The sequence below is a fragment of the Gobio gobio genome (assembly GCF_949357685.1).
Source record: "Gobio gobio genome assembly, chromosome: 12".
NCBI classification, from domain to species: Eukaryota; Metazoa; Chordata; class Actinopteri; order Cypriniformes; family Gobionidae; genus Gobio; species Gobio gobio.
Window position 1 is genome coordinate 25362087 of NC_137105.1, and position 12143 is coordinate 25374229.

The 12143-nt window shown below is 40.6% G+C and overlaps 1 protein-coding gene across 3 annotated transcripts in view; it reads left to right on the forward strand.

The window, feature by feature from the left end:
- The window catches only part of traf3ip2a (TRAF3 interacting protein 2a), a 102837-nt gene that overhangs the window by 16383 nt on the left and 74311 nt on the right, over window positions 1-12143 (forward strand). For all 3 annotated transcript variants that reach the window (XM_079831517.1, XM_079831518.1, XM_079831519.1), the window contains one exon: window positions 11401-11518. In XM_079831517.1, coding sequence (XP_079687643.1) covers window positions 11401-11518 — 118 coding nt within the window. The remainder of the gene's footprint in view (window positions 1-11400; window positions 11519-12143) is intronic.

Sequence of the window (12143 nt, forward strand, 5' to 3'; positions counted from 1 at the left end):
CTGACTGGCCTGCCTGCAGTCCCGACCTGTCTCCAATAGAGAATGTGTGGCGCATTTTGAAGCGCAAAATGCGACAACAAAGACCCTGTACTGTTGCCCACTTTAAGACTTGTTTGCAGGAAGAATGGGACAAAATTACACCTGAAACACTTCATCACTTGGTGTCTTCAGTCCCTAAACGTCTTTTAAGTGTTGTGAAAAGGAATGGCAACATTACAAAGTGGTAAATGCTTTACTGTCCCAACTTTTTTTGAAATGTGTTGCAGGTCTGAATGACAGGAAAGGATGCATATTTACAAATGACATGAAGTTGACCAGACAAAACATAAAACAAAAAATATTTTGTGTTCATATTGTCTGCAATGAAATACAAGTCAAAGTAAATTTAGAAATCACTTCTTTATTTATTTATTTGCGTTTTCCATACTGTCCCAACTTTTTCTGATTTGGGGTTGTATTAAAATACTGTAGGTACCTCAAAAATTCCTCCTCACTCCAAAAAGAGCCAGAGAAACCAAGCTGCTAAAACAACTTATTTTATACTTTCTTAAGTACAATTTCATGGTATTTATATTAAGTACATAAATATAAATATATTTGTAGTATTTTTAGCATAAAATAAATGTATTTCAAATACATTTTAGTATATTTATTTTTCACTAGGGAAAAATTGGGTTAGATGGGTTATGGAAGTACCAAGGTAAAGTAATCATCATGTGTTGTTGTGGAGGCGGCCAGATGCAAATGTCTACCACAGTGAGGAGGAATAATGATTGGAAAGGAGGGGGATTGAAAAGGCCACATTTAAGACACAAAGCCTGTAAATACACACGCTTTTGCCTCAAGTTATTGACAAACCATTCTATAAATTAACATGCACCCCAGGACATTGGGCCCTATCTTGCACCCAGCGCAATTGACTTTGTACACCGACGCATGTGTCATTCCTATTTTGCACCCGCGCAAAGCGCGCTTTTCCCTCCACAGAAGCACGTCGCTAAACTAGTGAATGAACTTGCGCTCCCTGGGCGGTTCAGCGCAAAAAAGGAGGCGTGTTCCGGCGCAAACAATCCCTGGTGCTATTTTGCTGTTCCATTAAACAATTGCGCCACTGACCAGAAAAAACCTAGTCTAAAGTCAGTGGCGCGTTGCGCGTTGTTCATTATGTTATTTTAAGGGCGCATGCTTGACCATAATGTATAGCGTGCACAACGCGCATACACTTTGCTCATGTAATCTACACAGATGCAACAGTTATTTTTGCAAATCATAAATTGTTACACTAAAAAAATATTAACACATGAGATGACGGAAATCATTGTGGTGTGCCACGAAGATGTGAAAAAATAGGCATAAATCTAGCTTACAAATGATTCAGGCTAATTGTAATAATTAAGGATAAGACCTGTTTGCCCAATAGTGGCAAGACATATGTATATAAGGACATCTGACAAATTGGTTTGTCCGTCAAGAACCAGGAAAAAAAATCGACTGAAAAACTGAAAAAACTGAAAGAAAAAAAAGACTGTGAAATCACCTTTACCATAATGTACAACATGACAACTTCACTTCTCTGTTTTTCACTGCTCTTACAAGAACATCAGTCTCCTCGGCTGTGAACCGCTCCTGGCGTGCGCCTGGTAAATACGCCATAATAATAGCAATCCATAATGGAACTTGCGCACCTGCTTTTAAAGGGAATGTTGGATGACGCTCGGATTGGTTTATTCACGTTACGCCCAAACCACACCTATGAATAATGAAGCTACTTCAGACCAACCCATTTTAGATTTGCGCCGGGCGCAAGAGCCATTTATCCCGCCGGGAAAATAGCAACAGCGCCGAGACCCGCCCACAAAGTTACTTGCGCTTCGCGTTTTGACACTTGCGTTTCAGATCATTAAAATAGGGCCCATTGTGTGTTTGAATATAACCGTCTTGTAAAGCATCTCTTGTATGGTATTTTGTTTTATGCATATCTTATGAGCAAACTACTAGTTCATGTAACCTCATATATGTTGTGTCTCCTAGAGGAGGAAAACCCTGAAATTGTACTTTTAGTATACTAAATTGTTATACTTAAAATGTGCTAAATTGGAACTAAGTAATTTTGTATTTAATACACTTTAGTTCTACCAGAAAGACTCGGGAGAATAAATACTGTGACAATTATCCATTTATTAACAACCCAGCAAGCAATAAAGTACTTTGGCATAGGCCCCGTCCGTAGCTCGCAATCTGAGGGTCCGGACTCTGCATATCCTGCCTGAAGACAAAGGCAGAGGCGCAGCCGACCCCACCGTGAGGTATGGAAGGGACCATCCTGGTGGTGGTGGTGGGGTGGATGTAGGGAAGGATTTGACTTGGAGGTGGTGGGGAGGATGGCGGTGATTTGGAGCGTCAGCATCTGCGAACTCAGACATGAGTAGTTACCGATCTTTTATACCCAAGTATTAGAATGTGATTGGATAGATAAAAAGTTGAATTGACGTGACAATTAAGTCTTCCCGGCAGAACTTATGCTAAAGCTTTCATTTATCCATAAATAGTGCTGAGGTCCAACTAAAGATATACTTAAGTATATTTGATTGTGCTAAAGTGGAATTATTTTAAGTATACTTTAGGTACACTTTAAATATCTTGCATTTAAATTATACAGTGATCATACTATCCTTAGTAATAGTGACATTAAACACTTTTTAGGCTTAATATTTAGAAATATACATTGTGCAATAAAGAACTTCAAATAAAGTTTAATTATAATATTTATATCAGTCTCAAGCGATATGTCAGTAAATATATTAATGGGTCTGTAGTATAGTTAGTATGAAATAAATGTAGGCCTTTTTTAAATACTTATTAGCATAGGCACTAGGGCAGATTCTGCATCCATTGCCATCGCCCTCTTTTTGTCTTCGTTCCCTCATTTCCACAGGGATTAGGATTAGAGGTCGACCGATAGTGGATTTTACCAATAACTAGGTTGGACCGCACTTGCCGATAACCGATTAATCGACCGATAATTTGTAAAATGGATACTGGATTAAAAAAAAAACATAAGTAAAACAGTGCTGAACTGTATTACAAGAAATAAAAAAACAGTACTGATCCATGAAAATGTGCTAAATTAAAAACATATAAATATGAATATTAAAATGAGAAGTTCTAACAGAACAAATTCTTCAGAAAATAATTTAAACATTAAAATATTACAGGTCAAATTTGTTTCTTTACCTATAACCTAGAAACATGCATGTACATTTCATTGGTAACACTATGCAAGTCACTATGCAAGTCCCTATGCAACAAGGATGTATTATCTTACATGAATTATATACATTATGCATACATTTTTACAGCATGTATTAATATGAGCAATTAAATTGTACCTTGATCATTCATGTTAGTTCATAGTGCATTAACCAAGGTTAACAGATAAAAATAAAAATTCAAACTCAATTTAATGTTGAAATGAACATACTAACAATGAACAATACTTCCACAGCATTTATTAACCTTAGTTAATGTTACAAATGGAATCTTATTGTAGTGTTACCATTTCATACAAATCCAAACAGTCTGCTTTTTTTCTGAGATTATCTCATAAAAAACGAATGCACTTCTGCTTTGTTTATGTTTCTGTCGGCAGCATGATGATACAGTTTGTTTTCTCGCTAATTTTATAGATGCAACATTTGGGTCGGACTTGCGTATGTTTTTATCACATTGTTTAAACTGCTTGTGGTACTGCTAATGTTAGCGTCCTCTCAGCCTCATTGACAAACATACATACTGCTGTTATTTACCTGTTAATGCAGCATCTAGTCAAGAAATTAATTTCTTTATAATCAGGGCTTGACATTAATACCCGCCAACCCACCAAATGCGGGTAGATTTAAGCTGTGGCGGGTAAGGCAGCCACTCCCACTAGCCACTTTGGCGGGTTGAAAATATAATTTCAGCCTACAGCCAAATTAAATGCCAAGACCGTTGTATCACAAAATATTACAATTCACAAAATTGCAAATTTACAATTCAATTACACTTCTTTATCGATTAACTTGCAGTTAGTGAAGGCGGGATAGGCAGAATCGCGGAATGACACACAACAGAAGCGCTCAGAAGCACACAGATGTCAATTTCTGTCGTGTGGAGTATCTCGCATGAACACAGTCAGTTATGGTTTAAGTGTACGTAAACAGGTGGGTAATAACTAGCCTGGTCTTACCAGACTCTCGTACATTTAATTTGTACATAGAGTCTGGCTACTCTCCATTGACAAGCGTTTACTTCCTTGAAGGCGGGTACTCTGTTGAAGTTTAAAACTATTGGATCTGCCAAGAGTCACTCTGGATCTGCCTAACCAATCGCTAACGTTTTGTCGTGACGTATGTCACGCGCCGTTCTCCTTTGATTCTCACATTAACTGTGCACACCACCTCAGTGTCAGTGATAAAACCTCGTGCATTCGGATTGTTATTTTTTCACGGTGGAGAGGAGAGTTTTGTGATTGGAACGCGCTGCTCTCGTGGTGCATATCTCGTGCAATCATAACATGATTATATATGCTGTAAATAAAATGTCATATGCTTGGTATGATAAGAATAAATGCTGCCGTAAATAACAAATGTTCAAATGTTTACGTGCTTTTCTTTTTTGAATGGTGATGAAATATTTTGCTCTTTAAACACTTGCCAGCATTTAAAGAAATACAAGTCTAGAAATGCATCCAAATTACAGCGCACGCAACCGCATGGTGCTCTGCAGGGGTCTAAAAAGGATATACGGCTTCAGCCAACTCCTTCACCACTAACGGAGCGAGCTGAAAAATACTTTTCCCGGACCACAAAATCTTGGCCACCAACAAAACTCAGCAGTGATTGTTCTTGCTCCGTGTAACGGAGTTCGTTTGTTCAGGGAAGAAGGAGGCGGGAACCGGCGAACGTTTAACAACTTTTAATCAAATAATAAACACAAAATGAAACTCAACTTAGCGGCAGCCCCTCACGGACAACTACCTAACAAACATAACAAAACGTAAACAAAACACAACTTAAAATCTCTGTTCGCTGATTGGACCGGTAAAAAATAGTGCGCGCACTCTTAAAGGGTTAGTTCACCCAAAAATGAAAATTATGTAATTAATTACTCACCCTCATGTCGTTCGACATCCGTTAGACCTCCGTTCATCTTCGGAACACAAATGAAGATATTTTTGTTGAAAGCTGATGGCTGAGAAAGGCTTCAGATAGGTCTCCATTGACATTCAGTACATTTACACTCACAAGACCCATAAAAGGCACTTAAAACGTTGTTACAAAGTCCATCTCACCACAGTGGCTCTACAATAATTTTACGAAGCGACGACAATAGTTTTTGTGCGCAAGAAAAAATCAAAATAACGACTTTATTCAACCTCTTCTTGTCTTCCATGTGTGCCTCCACGACGCATGCGTGAGAATATGACGTAGCGCCGGCGTTCGGGAATCCATGGAATGCACACTTTAGCCCCATTTGAGCACTACGCCGAGATCTAAAGCACGATCAATGTAGAATCCAACAGCTTAGATACGCGCGTCTTCCTCTGCTTGTAAACAAATCGCTTCTGGGTCATGTGTCCGAACGCCGGATCTGCGTCATATTCTCGCGCATGCGTCGTGGAGGCCTACACGGAAGACAAGAACAAGTTGGATAAAGGCGTTATTTTGATTTTTTTTTTGCGCACAAATACTATTGTCGTCGCATCGTAAAATTATTGTAGAGCCACTGTGGTGAGATGGACTTTGTAACGAAGTTTTAAGTGCCTTTTATGGGTCTTGTGAGTGTAAATGTACTGAATGCCAATGGAGGCCTATCTGAAGCCTTTCTCAGCCATCAGCTTTCAACAAAAATATCTTCATTTGTGTTCCGAAGATGAACGGAGGTCTTACGGGTGTCGAACGACATGAGGGTGAGTAATTAATGACATAATTTTCATTTTTGGGTGAACTAACCCTTTAAAGGGGCCACACTTTATTCATACTCGTTACAATGTCATTAATGTTAATCAAACAACTACAGGAGTTAAATAAATGCATACATATTAAATAAACCTACTGTATATTTTTTAGAGAAATGTACTATTGTTTTTGTAATTTGCTTCTTTGTTCTTTTATTACACTGTAGTCTTGATCTGGGTGGTCACTCTGCATTGAAAGTTTGAAAGGGTTTTAAATCTTCTAAATCAAGTAAAATTACTCAAAATCAAGTAATTTAAGCATGCCAAAGTCATATTTAATCATATAAAATGTAATTTCCAAGCAGTAAAATTGTGGCCAGTGAAAATGCTGAGTGGCTAGTAACTTTTGAAAACCACTAGCCACAGTGGCTGGTGAGCAAAAAAGTTAATGTCAAGCCCTGTTTATAATTATTTGGCAACAAGTACTGTAGTGCTTTGTATTCATACCGTTTCACTGTCGTGTTTTAAATGCGCATCTGATGTGTCAGTGCTCTCTGTGCAGCATGTGCTTTCCGTGCAACGAGCAGCCTCACGTGTGAATGTAAACACAAGGCATCAGTGAGTTTTTATTTCGTCTCTAGAGGCCGCTCTCATGCTATATAATACCATCAGACCCTTCTCAGAGCTCTTGTACTGTGTAATAACAGCGCATCCGTCTCAGCTGCTCCAGCAACGGACGCAACACGGAAAAACTATCGGTATGGATTTTTGCTGATAACCGATTGTTCCACCAATCAGCTATTGGTGCCGTTTAATGGCAAAACCGATGAATCAGTCGACCACTAATCAGGATCACAGTTACAGTCCATTACAAGAAGGGTTGGAGGCTCTTCTGACACAGGGTTGTCAGTGAGTGAAGGGTTTTGCGCTTCTGCCTCTGTGGCTACAGGTACCTGAGCAGCTATTGGAACCAGTGAGCCTTCCTCGGTGCAGGTGTATTTGTGCCGCAGACGCTGCATCTAGGCAGGTATGTGGTCACTTAGATAGGGTTGTAAGCGATCATGATGCAGTACTTTCTCACTCCGCCTGTCCATGACTCGATAGAGCACCGGTCCAAGGCATGCTGTGACGATGAATGGCCCTTGCCACGGGGCTTGTAGTTTTGGACTGTAGCCCTTTCTCCTGCTACTGACCCTCACTAAAACAAGTTCACCTACTTGATAGGACTTCTCTCTGGCTCGTAAGTCATAGACTTTCTTCTGGCGAGTCTGAGCGGAGTGTAATTTCTTGTGCGCCACTTGATGAGCCTGCTGCAAGTTAGCTTGAAGTTCCTGGACAAACTCAGACGGACCTTTAGCTTCCCTGGTAACCTCAGCTGTCCTTAACCAGATGTCATGTGGCTGACAAACTTCTCGCCTCAGCATCAGCTGATTTGGTGTGAAGCCTGTCGCTGAATGCACAGTGCTCCTGTATGCCGCAGTGAGTAAGGGAAGATGTTCATCCCAATTCCGTGGACTTTGGTCCATGTAACACCGTATCATCTGCAGGAGGGTTGACATGCATCGTTCCCCATATTGTTCCAGTGGTAATACCTGCGGAGGCGCATGAGTCTTTTCCTCCCCTGCATGACCCGCTTGTGCTGGATTGTGACAGGCTTGGAGAACCTCATTCTTTAGGGAAACGGGAACAAGTAAGCGCAGAGTCGACATACCTCCAGTGACATCATCCCAACAGTAATAGAGGATCCCTTCTCACATATCCACTTGAGACTAACACAGCCAATACTTGCGAACCGCAGGGCTCTGCATCATGACCTCTTCCTTAACAGGCAAAGAACCATCAGACATCCATTTATGGAGAACTGAAAGGTCTGGGTCAGCTAACTGTTCTTCCCTGAGATGTTCAAGGCCCTGGGGCTGCAGCCAGTTTGAGGAAGGACCTGGGTTGTCATCATCTACTTCATTAACATGACTGGGAGTGACAACCATCCTCATTCTGACAGTTAAGAGAGTGTGTGCGCCTTACCCCCAAGGGGATAACATCATCAACATCTTCAAACCTGTATAGCCACGTTAGACTGCTGTGATCCGTCCTGAGTATGAAGTTAGACCCCAGCAAATAGTGGCGGAACTGTCTTGTGAATCTGACAACTGCTAGGAGTTCCTTAGGTGTGACACAGTACCCCTGGTGAGCTGGTGTGAGGAGACAGCTGGCAAATGAGAACTTTCTCTTCCCCCCACTGTAACTGTGAAAGCACTGCTCCAATGCTCTGGTTGGATACATCGGTGTCCAGGACAAACTGTCCTGATGTAACTGGGAACACCAAGATGGGTGCAGTTGTGAGACTCCTTTTAAGGTGTTCGAAGGCCTTTTGCTGCTCTTCTTCCCAGGAGAATGGAGTCCCTTTCTTGAGTAGCATTGTCAAGGGTGTAGTGATTTCAGCAAACTTGGCAACAAACCTCCTGTAATAGTTGCAGAGACCCAGGAAAGACTGGAGTTCCTGGACGCTGGTTGGGGTCTTCCAGTCCTTAACGTCATTAATGAGGGCTGGATTGGTCTTAATTCCTTCGCCGCTCACAACGTGACCAAGAAACAGGACTTTATCTCTTAGCAGCTGGCATTTTGAGGGCTTCAGCTTCAGTCCATATTCCTGCAACCTCTGCAAGGCGCTCAATACACTGTTCCACATCTTCACTGAAGATTATTATGTCATCCAGGTATATCAGCAAAGTGTCCCACTGCAACCCTCGTAGAACCAGCTCCATGGCCCTCTGGAATGTGCTGAGTGCGTTACATAATCCAAATGGCATTCTGGTGTACTCATACAGTCCATACCTCTTCACAAAAGCAGTCTTGGATCTGTCTTTTTGATTAATTTCAATCTGCCAATATCCTGACTGTAGGTCAGGTGTCGAGAATGTCTTTGCACCACTCAGCACATCCAGGCATTCCTCTATTTTTGGTAGGTGATATGGGTCCTTCATGGTCAGATTATTAAGCTGGCGATAATCTATGCACCAGCGGACACCCCCATCCTTTTTCCTTATGAGAACAATAGAGGATGTCCATTCTGAGCTAGAGGGGACAACAATATCTGAATCGAGCATTTTCTTGAGATGTGTTTCCTCCTCATTCCTGAACCCTAAAGGTGTACGTCGTACACAGGCTTCGACATTCCTGTGTCTATGCTGTGCTGCAGAGCAGAGAACTTCCCAAGATCATCATCAGTTGCTGCAAAAACTTCTTGGTGTTCACTCAACAGAGCCACTAACATCTCCTGTTGCTGTTCAGTGAGCGTTTCGCTTGCAGAAGGAAACAACTGTCTTAGGTGTTCTGGAAGTAGCGTTTGGTGACGACACCCTTCTTATGTTGTGCTCACCTGGAGGCTCATTGTCAGGGTCTTGTGGCATTGAATCCCCACCTTTTGCATACAACTGACCATCAACTGGAGCTGAGTCGGCTCTCTCTCCCTCCTCTTGAGCGCAAGGATATGCTTCGATGACCACACCCAAACAGACTCCCCGTAATAAGGGTCTACTGTAAGCTGTAACATTGTACAGCCTGACAGGGATCCTCTGTTCAATGTTATACATGATGCTGCCTGAAGACACTCCATCAGCCAGGCTAACAGGCTCTACAGGCCTTTTGCCTGTTTTTGACTACGATTGTGGATTATCCTTTAATAAAGCTGCGTTTGGATTCATTGTATGGCGAAGTCTTCTGTAACGTAACTGCTCCGAGACACAAAGGCTGAGAAACCAAACGCAGCTTTATTAAAGGATAATCCACAATCGTAGTCAAAAACAGGCAAAAGGTCATACACAGGCAAGCAGTCCAAACAGGCAAACAAGGCAGGAGAGACAGGCAAAAGGGTAATCAACAGAACAGGCAAGTAATCCATGACCAAGAGACAAGAAACCAGGGAGAATGCTCAAAAATGCAGTATTACAAAAAACAAGACTTCGCAGTGAATAACTGAGTGAACATGGTATATATAGGCTGAGGTAATGAGGTAAATGTGACACAGGTGCAAACAATGAGTGCTGATGAGTCCGAGCAAAGGATTATAGGAGATGTAGTCCTTGATGGAGTGACAGTCCGTGGTGGAGTGCCCTCAGGTGGTAATCAGGGGCACTCTCACTGGTGATCTTGATAGTATGGCTTCTGGGTCTTACATCAGGGCCAGGTGTGGAGGAAGTTGGACTAGTTGGGCTTCGTACATGTCTATCAATGACTGCGAGTTCAGCAGCAAAAAGCCATTCAGCATCCGAAGGCCCTGTGCCATCTCTGTCCATCATAAGTGTTATATCAGGTGCAGCTGCAAGTGTGGTAGTGTCTTCATGTGGGGGAGGACCATGTGTTACCTTGCTGGTATGGGGCTGCTGCATGAGAGCAAATAAACTAGCCTCTGTCTCTTCCAATCTTTGGAGCAGTGGTGAAATGGCATGTTGGAGTTGCTTATTTTGTTGTGATAGCACAGCCTGTAGCCATTGTGGGGGGTCTGGGGCAGCTGATGCTCCAAGTTGGACTTTTGGCTCACTCATATCCATGTTGAATTACAATTAAGCTTGAAATCAATTGTTACTCTGATTTTTTTTTTCTCTTTCTCTTCCTCTTTTTTTGCATTTCTTTTGATTTCTTTTTTATTGATTTTTTTTTGTCTTTTTTTCGAACGTGCCACGCTCAAAATTGCTTAAATCACCTTTCTTTCACATTCTGACATTCAGTTTGGAGTTCAGGAGATTGTCTTGACCAGGACCACACCCCTAAATGCATTGAAGCAACTGCCATGTGATTGGTTGATTAGATAATTGCATTAATGAGAAATTGAACAGGTGTTCCTAATAATCCTTTAGGTGAGTGTATCTTCTTTGTTTTTGTTATATTCTGTTGAAATGACCCGAGTATTTATGTTCACTGCAACATTGAAAGTCATGTCGAAGGGATCAATAAAGCAGCGTACTCAGGACAGTTAGTCTAACTCATCATTTGCATGGACTTGAGTAACTAGTGAACTGTTACGCACACACATACGGCAGTTGAGACAGAGAGCGGCGAAGAGAAAACACTGGGGACAGAATGAGGTGGGGGATATTCATGTTTTGCAAATATAAGGAAATATTTGACTGCAAATAAACTTTACTAACATTATAAGTAAACTTAAAGGAACATATTCTAATAAAAAAGGGTATGTCATGACCCCTTTAAAACTTTCTGCTTTGCATGGAGATCATAAGCATTTTGTTTTCATCAGATATCATCCATCACCCAAATCCGTTTAATGGTTAAATAAAATTGAATCTAAAGGCATGCCTTATGAAATGTTTTTTTCCCTAATTATTTTAGTTTTCCTTTCTCTATTTCTATTTAACTTTTGTCTAGATTGTTTATTAATTGTGTAGAAATTTAATTATGTGTTTGCCATTAAATACCATGTATGGTCATATGTATTGTCTTTATAGATGAATACCCACCAGAGGTTTTATATCACTGGCATAAGCAGCCTGCAAATCATCCACAGCCCAACTATCCGCTGTATCAACCCCTACCTGAGTATGCAAGGTATTTTGCTCAGAACAGGTAACTACTTCATTTTTTATTTTATTTTTATTTTTACAATACATTATGTGCCAACTACCAATCAATTTTAGTTAAACAACAAAAATTAAAGTAGTCATATCTTGACAAAACTAATTGAATAAAATTTGTATTCAATAATTTTTTTACAATTAAATTACAATTTTAAACCCAACAGATGGCTGTGTCCATATTTGACCCAAAAATTAGTTGAAACAACCCAGCATTTTTTAGAGTGAAGTACCAAATGCACTCTAAATGTACATGCTATAACTCATAGAGACAACCACAGCATTGCAATAACATAAGCAATAAAATAAATAAATAATATTTTAAGTTAAGTGCAATCATCAAACTTGGCAATAAACATACATTTTTTGAAGGGGACACAAATAGTACAGCCAAAATTGTACTTGTAAGGATATGTGTGGCGTTTTGGTGCACTGAAAAATGATCTCATGTCCATTTTTAATTCCTCTGTCATTTAATCTGGCCAACAACGCAAAGCAATTGTTGTTTAAATATAAGTTAAATGATCTTTTTTCTTCCACATATTGAGCAAAACCAAACACGGCAATAGACCTACAATATTAGCCTAATATCAGTTCACACAGAGGCTTATCGCCGT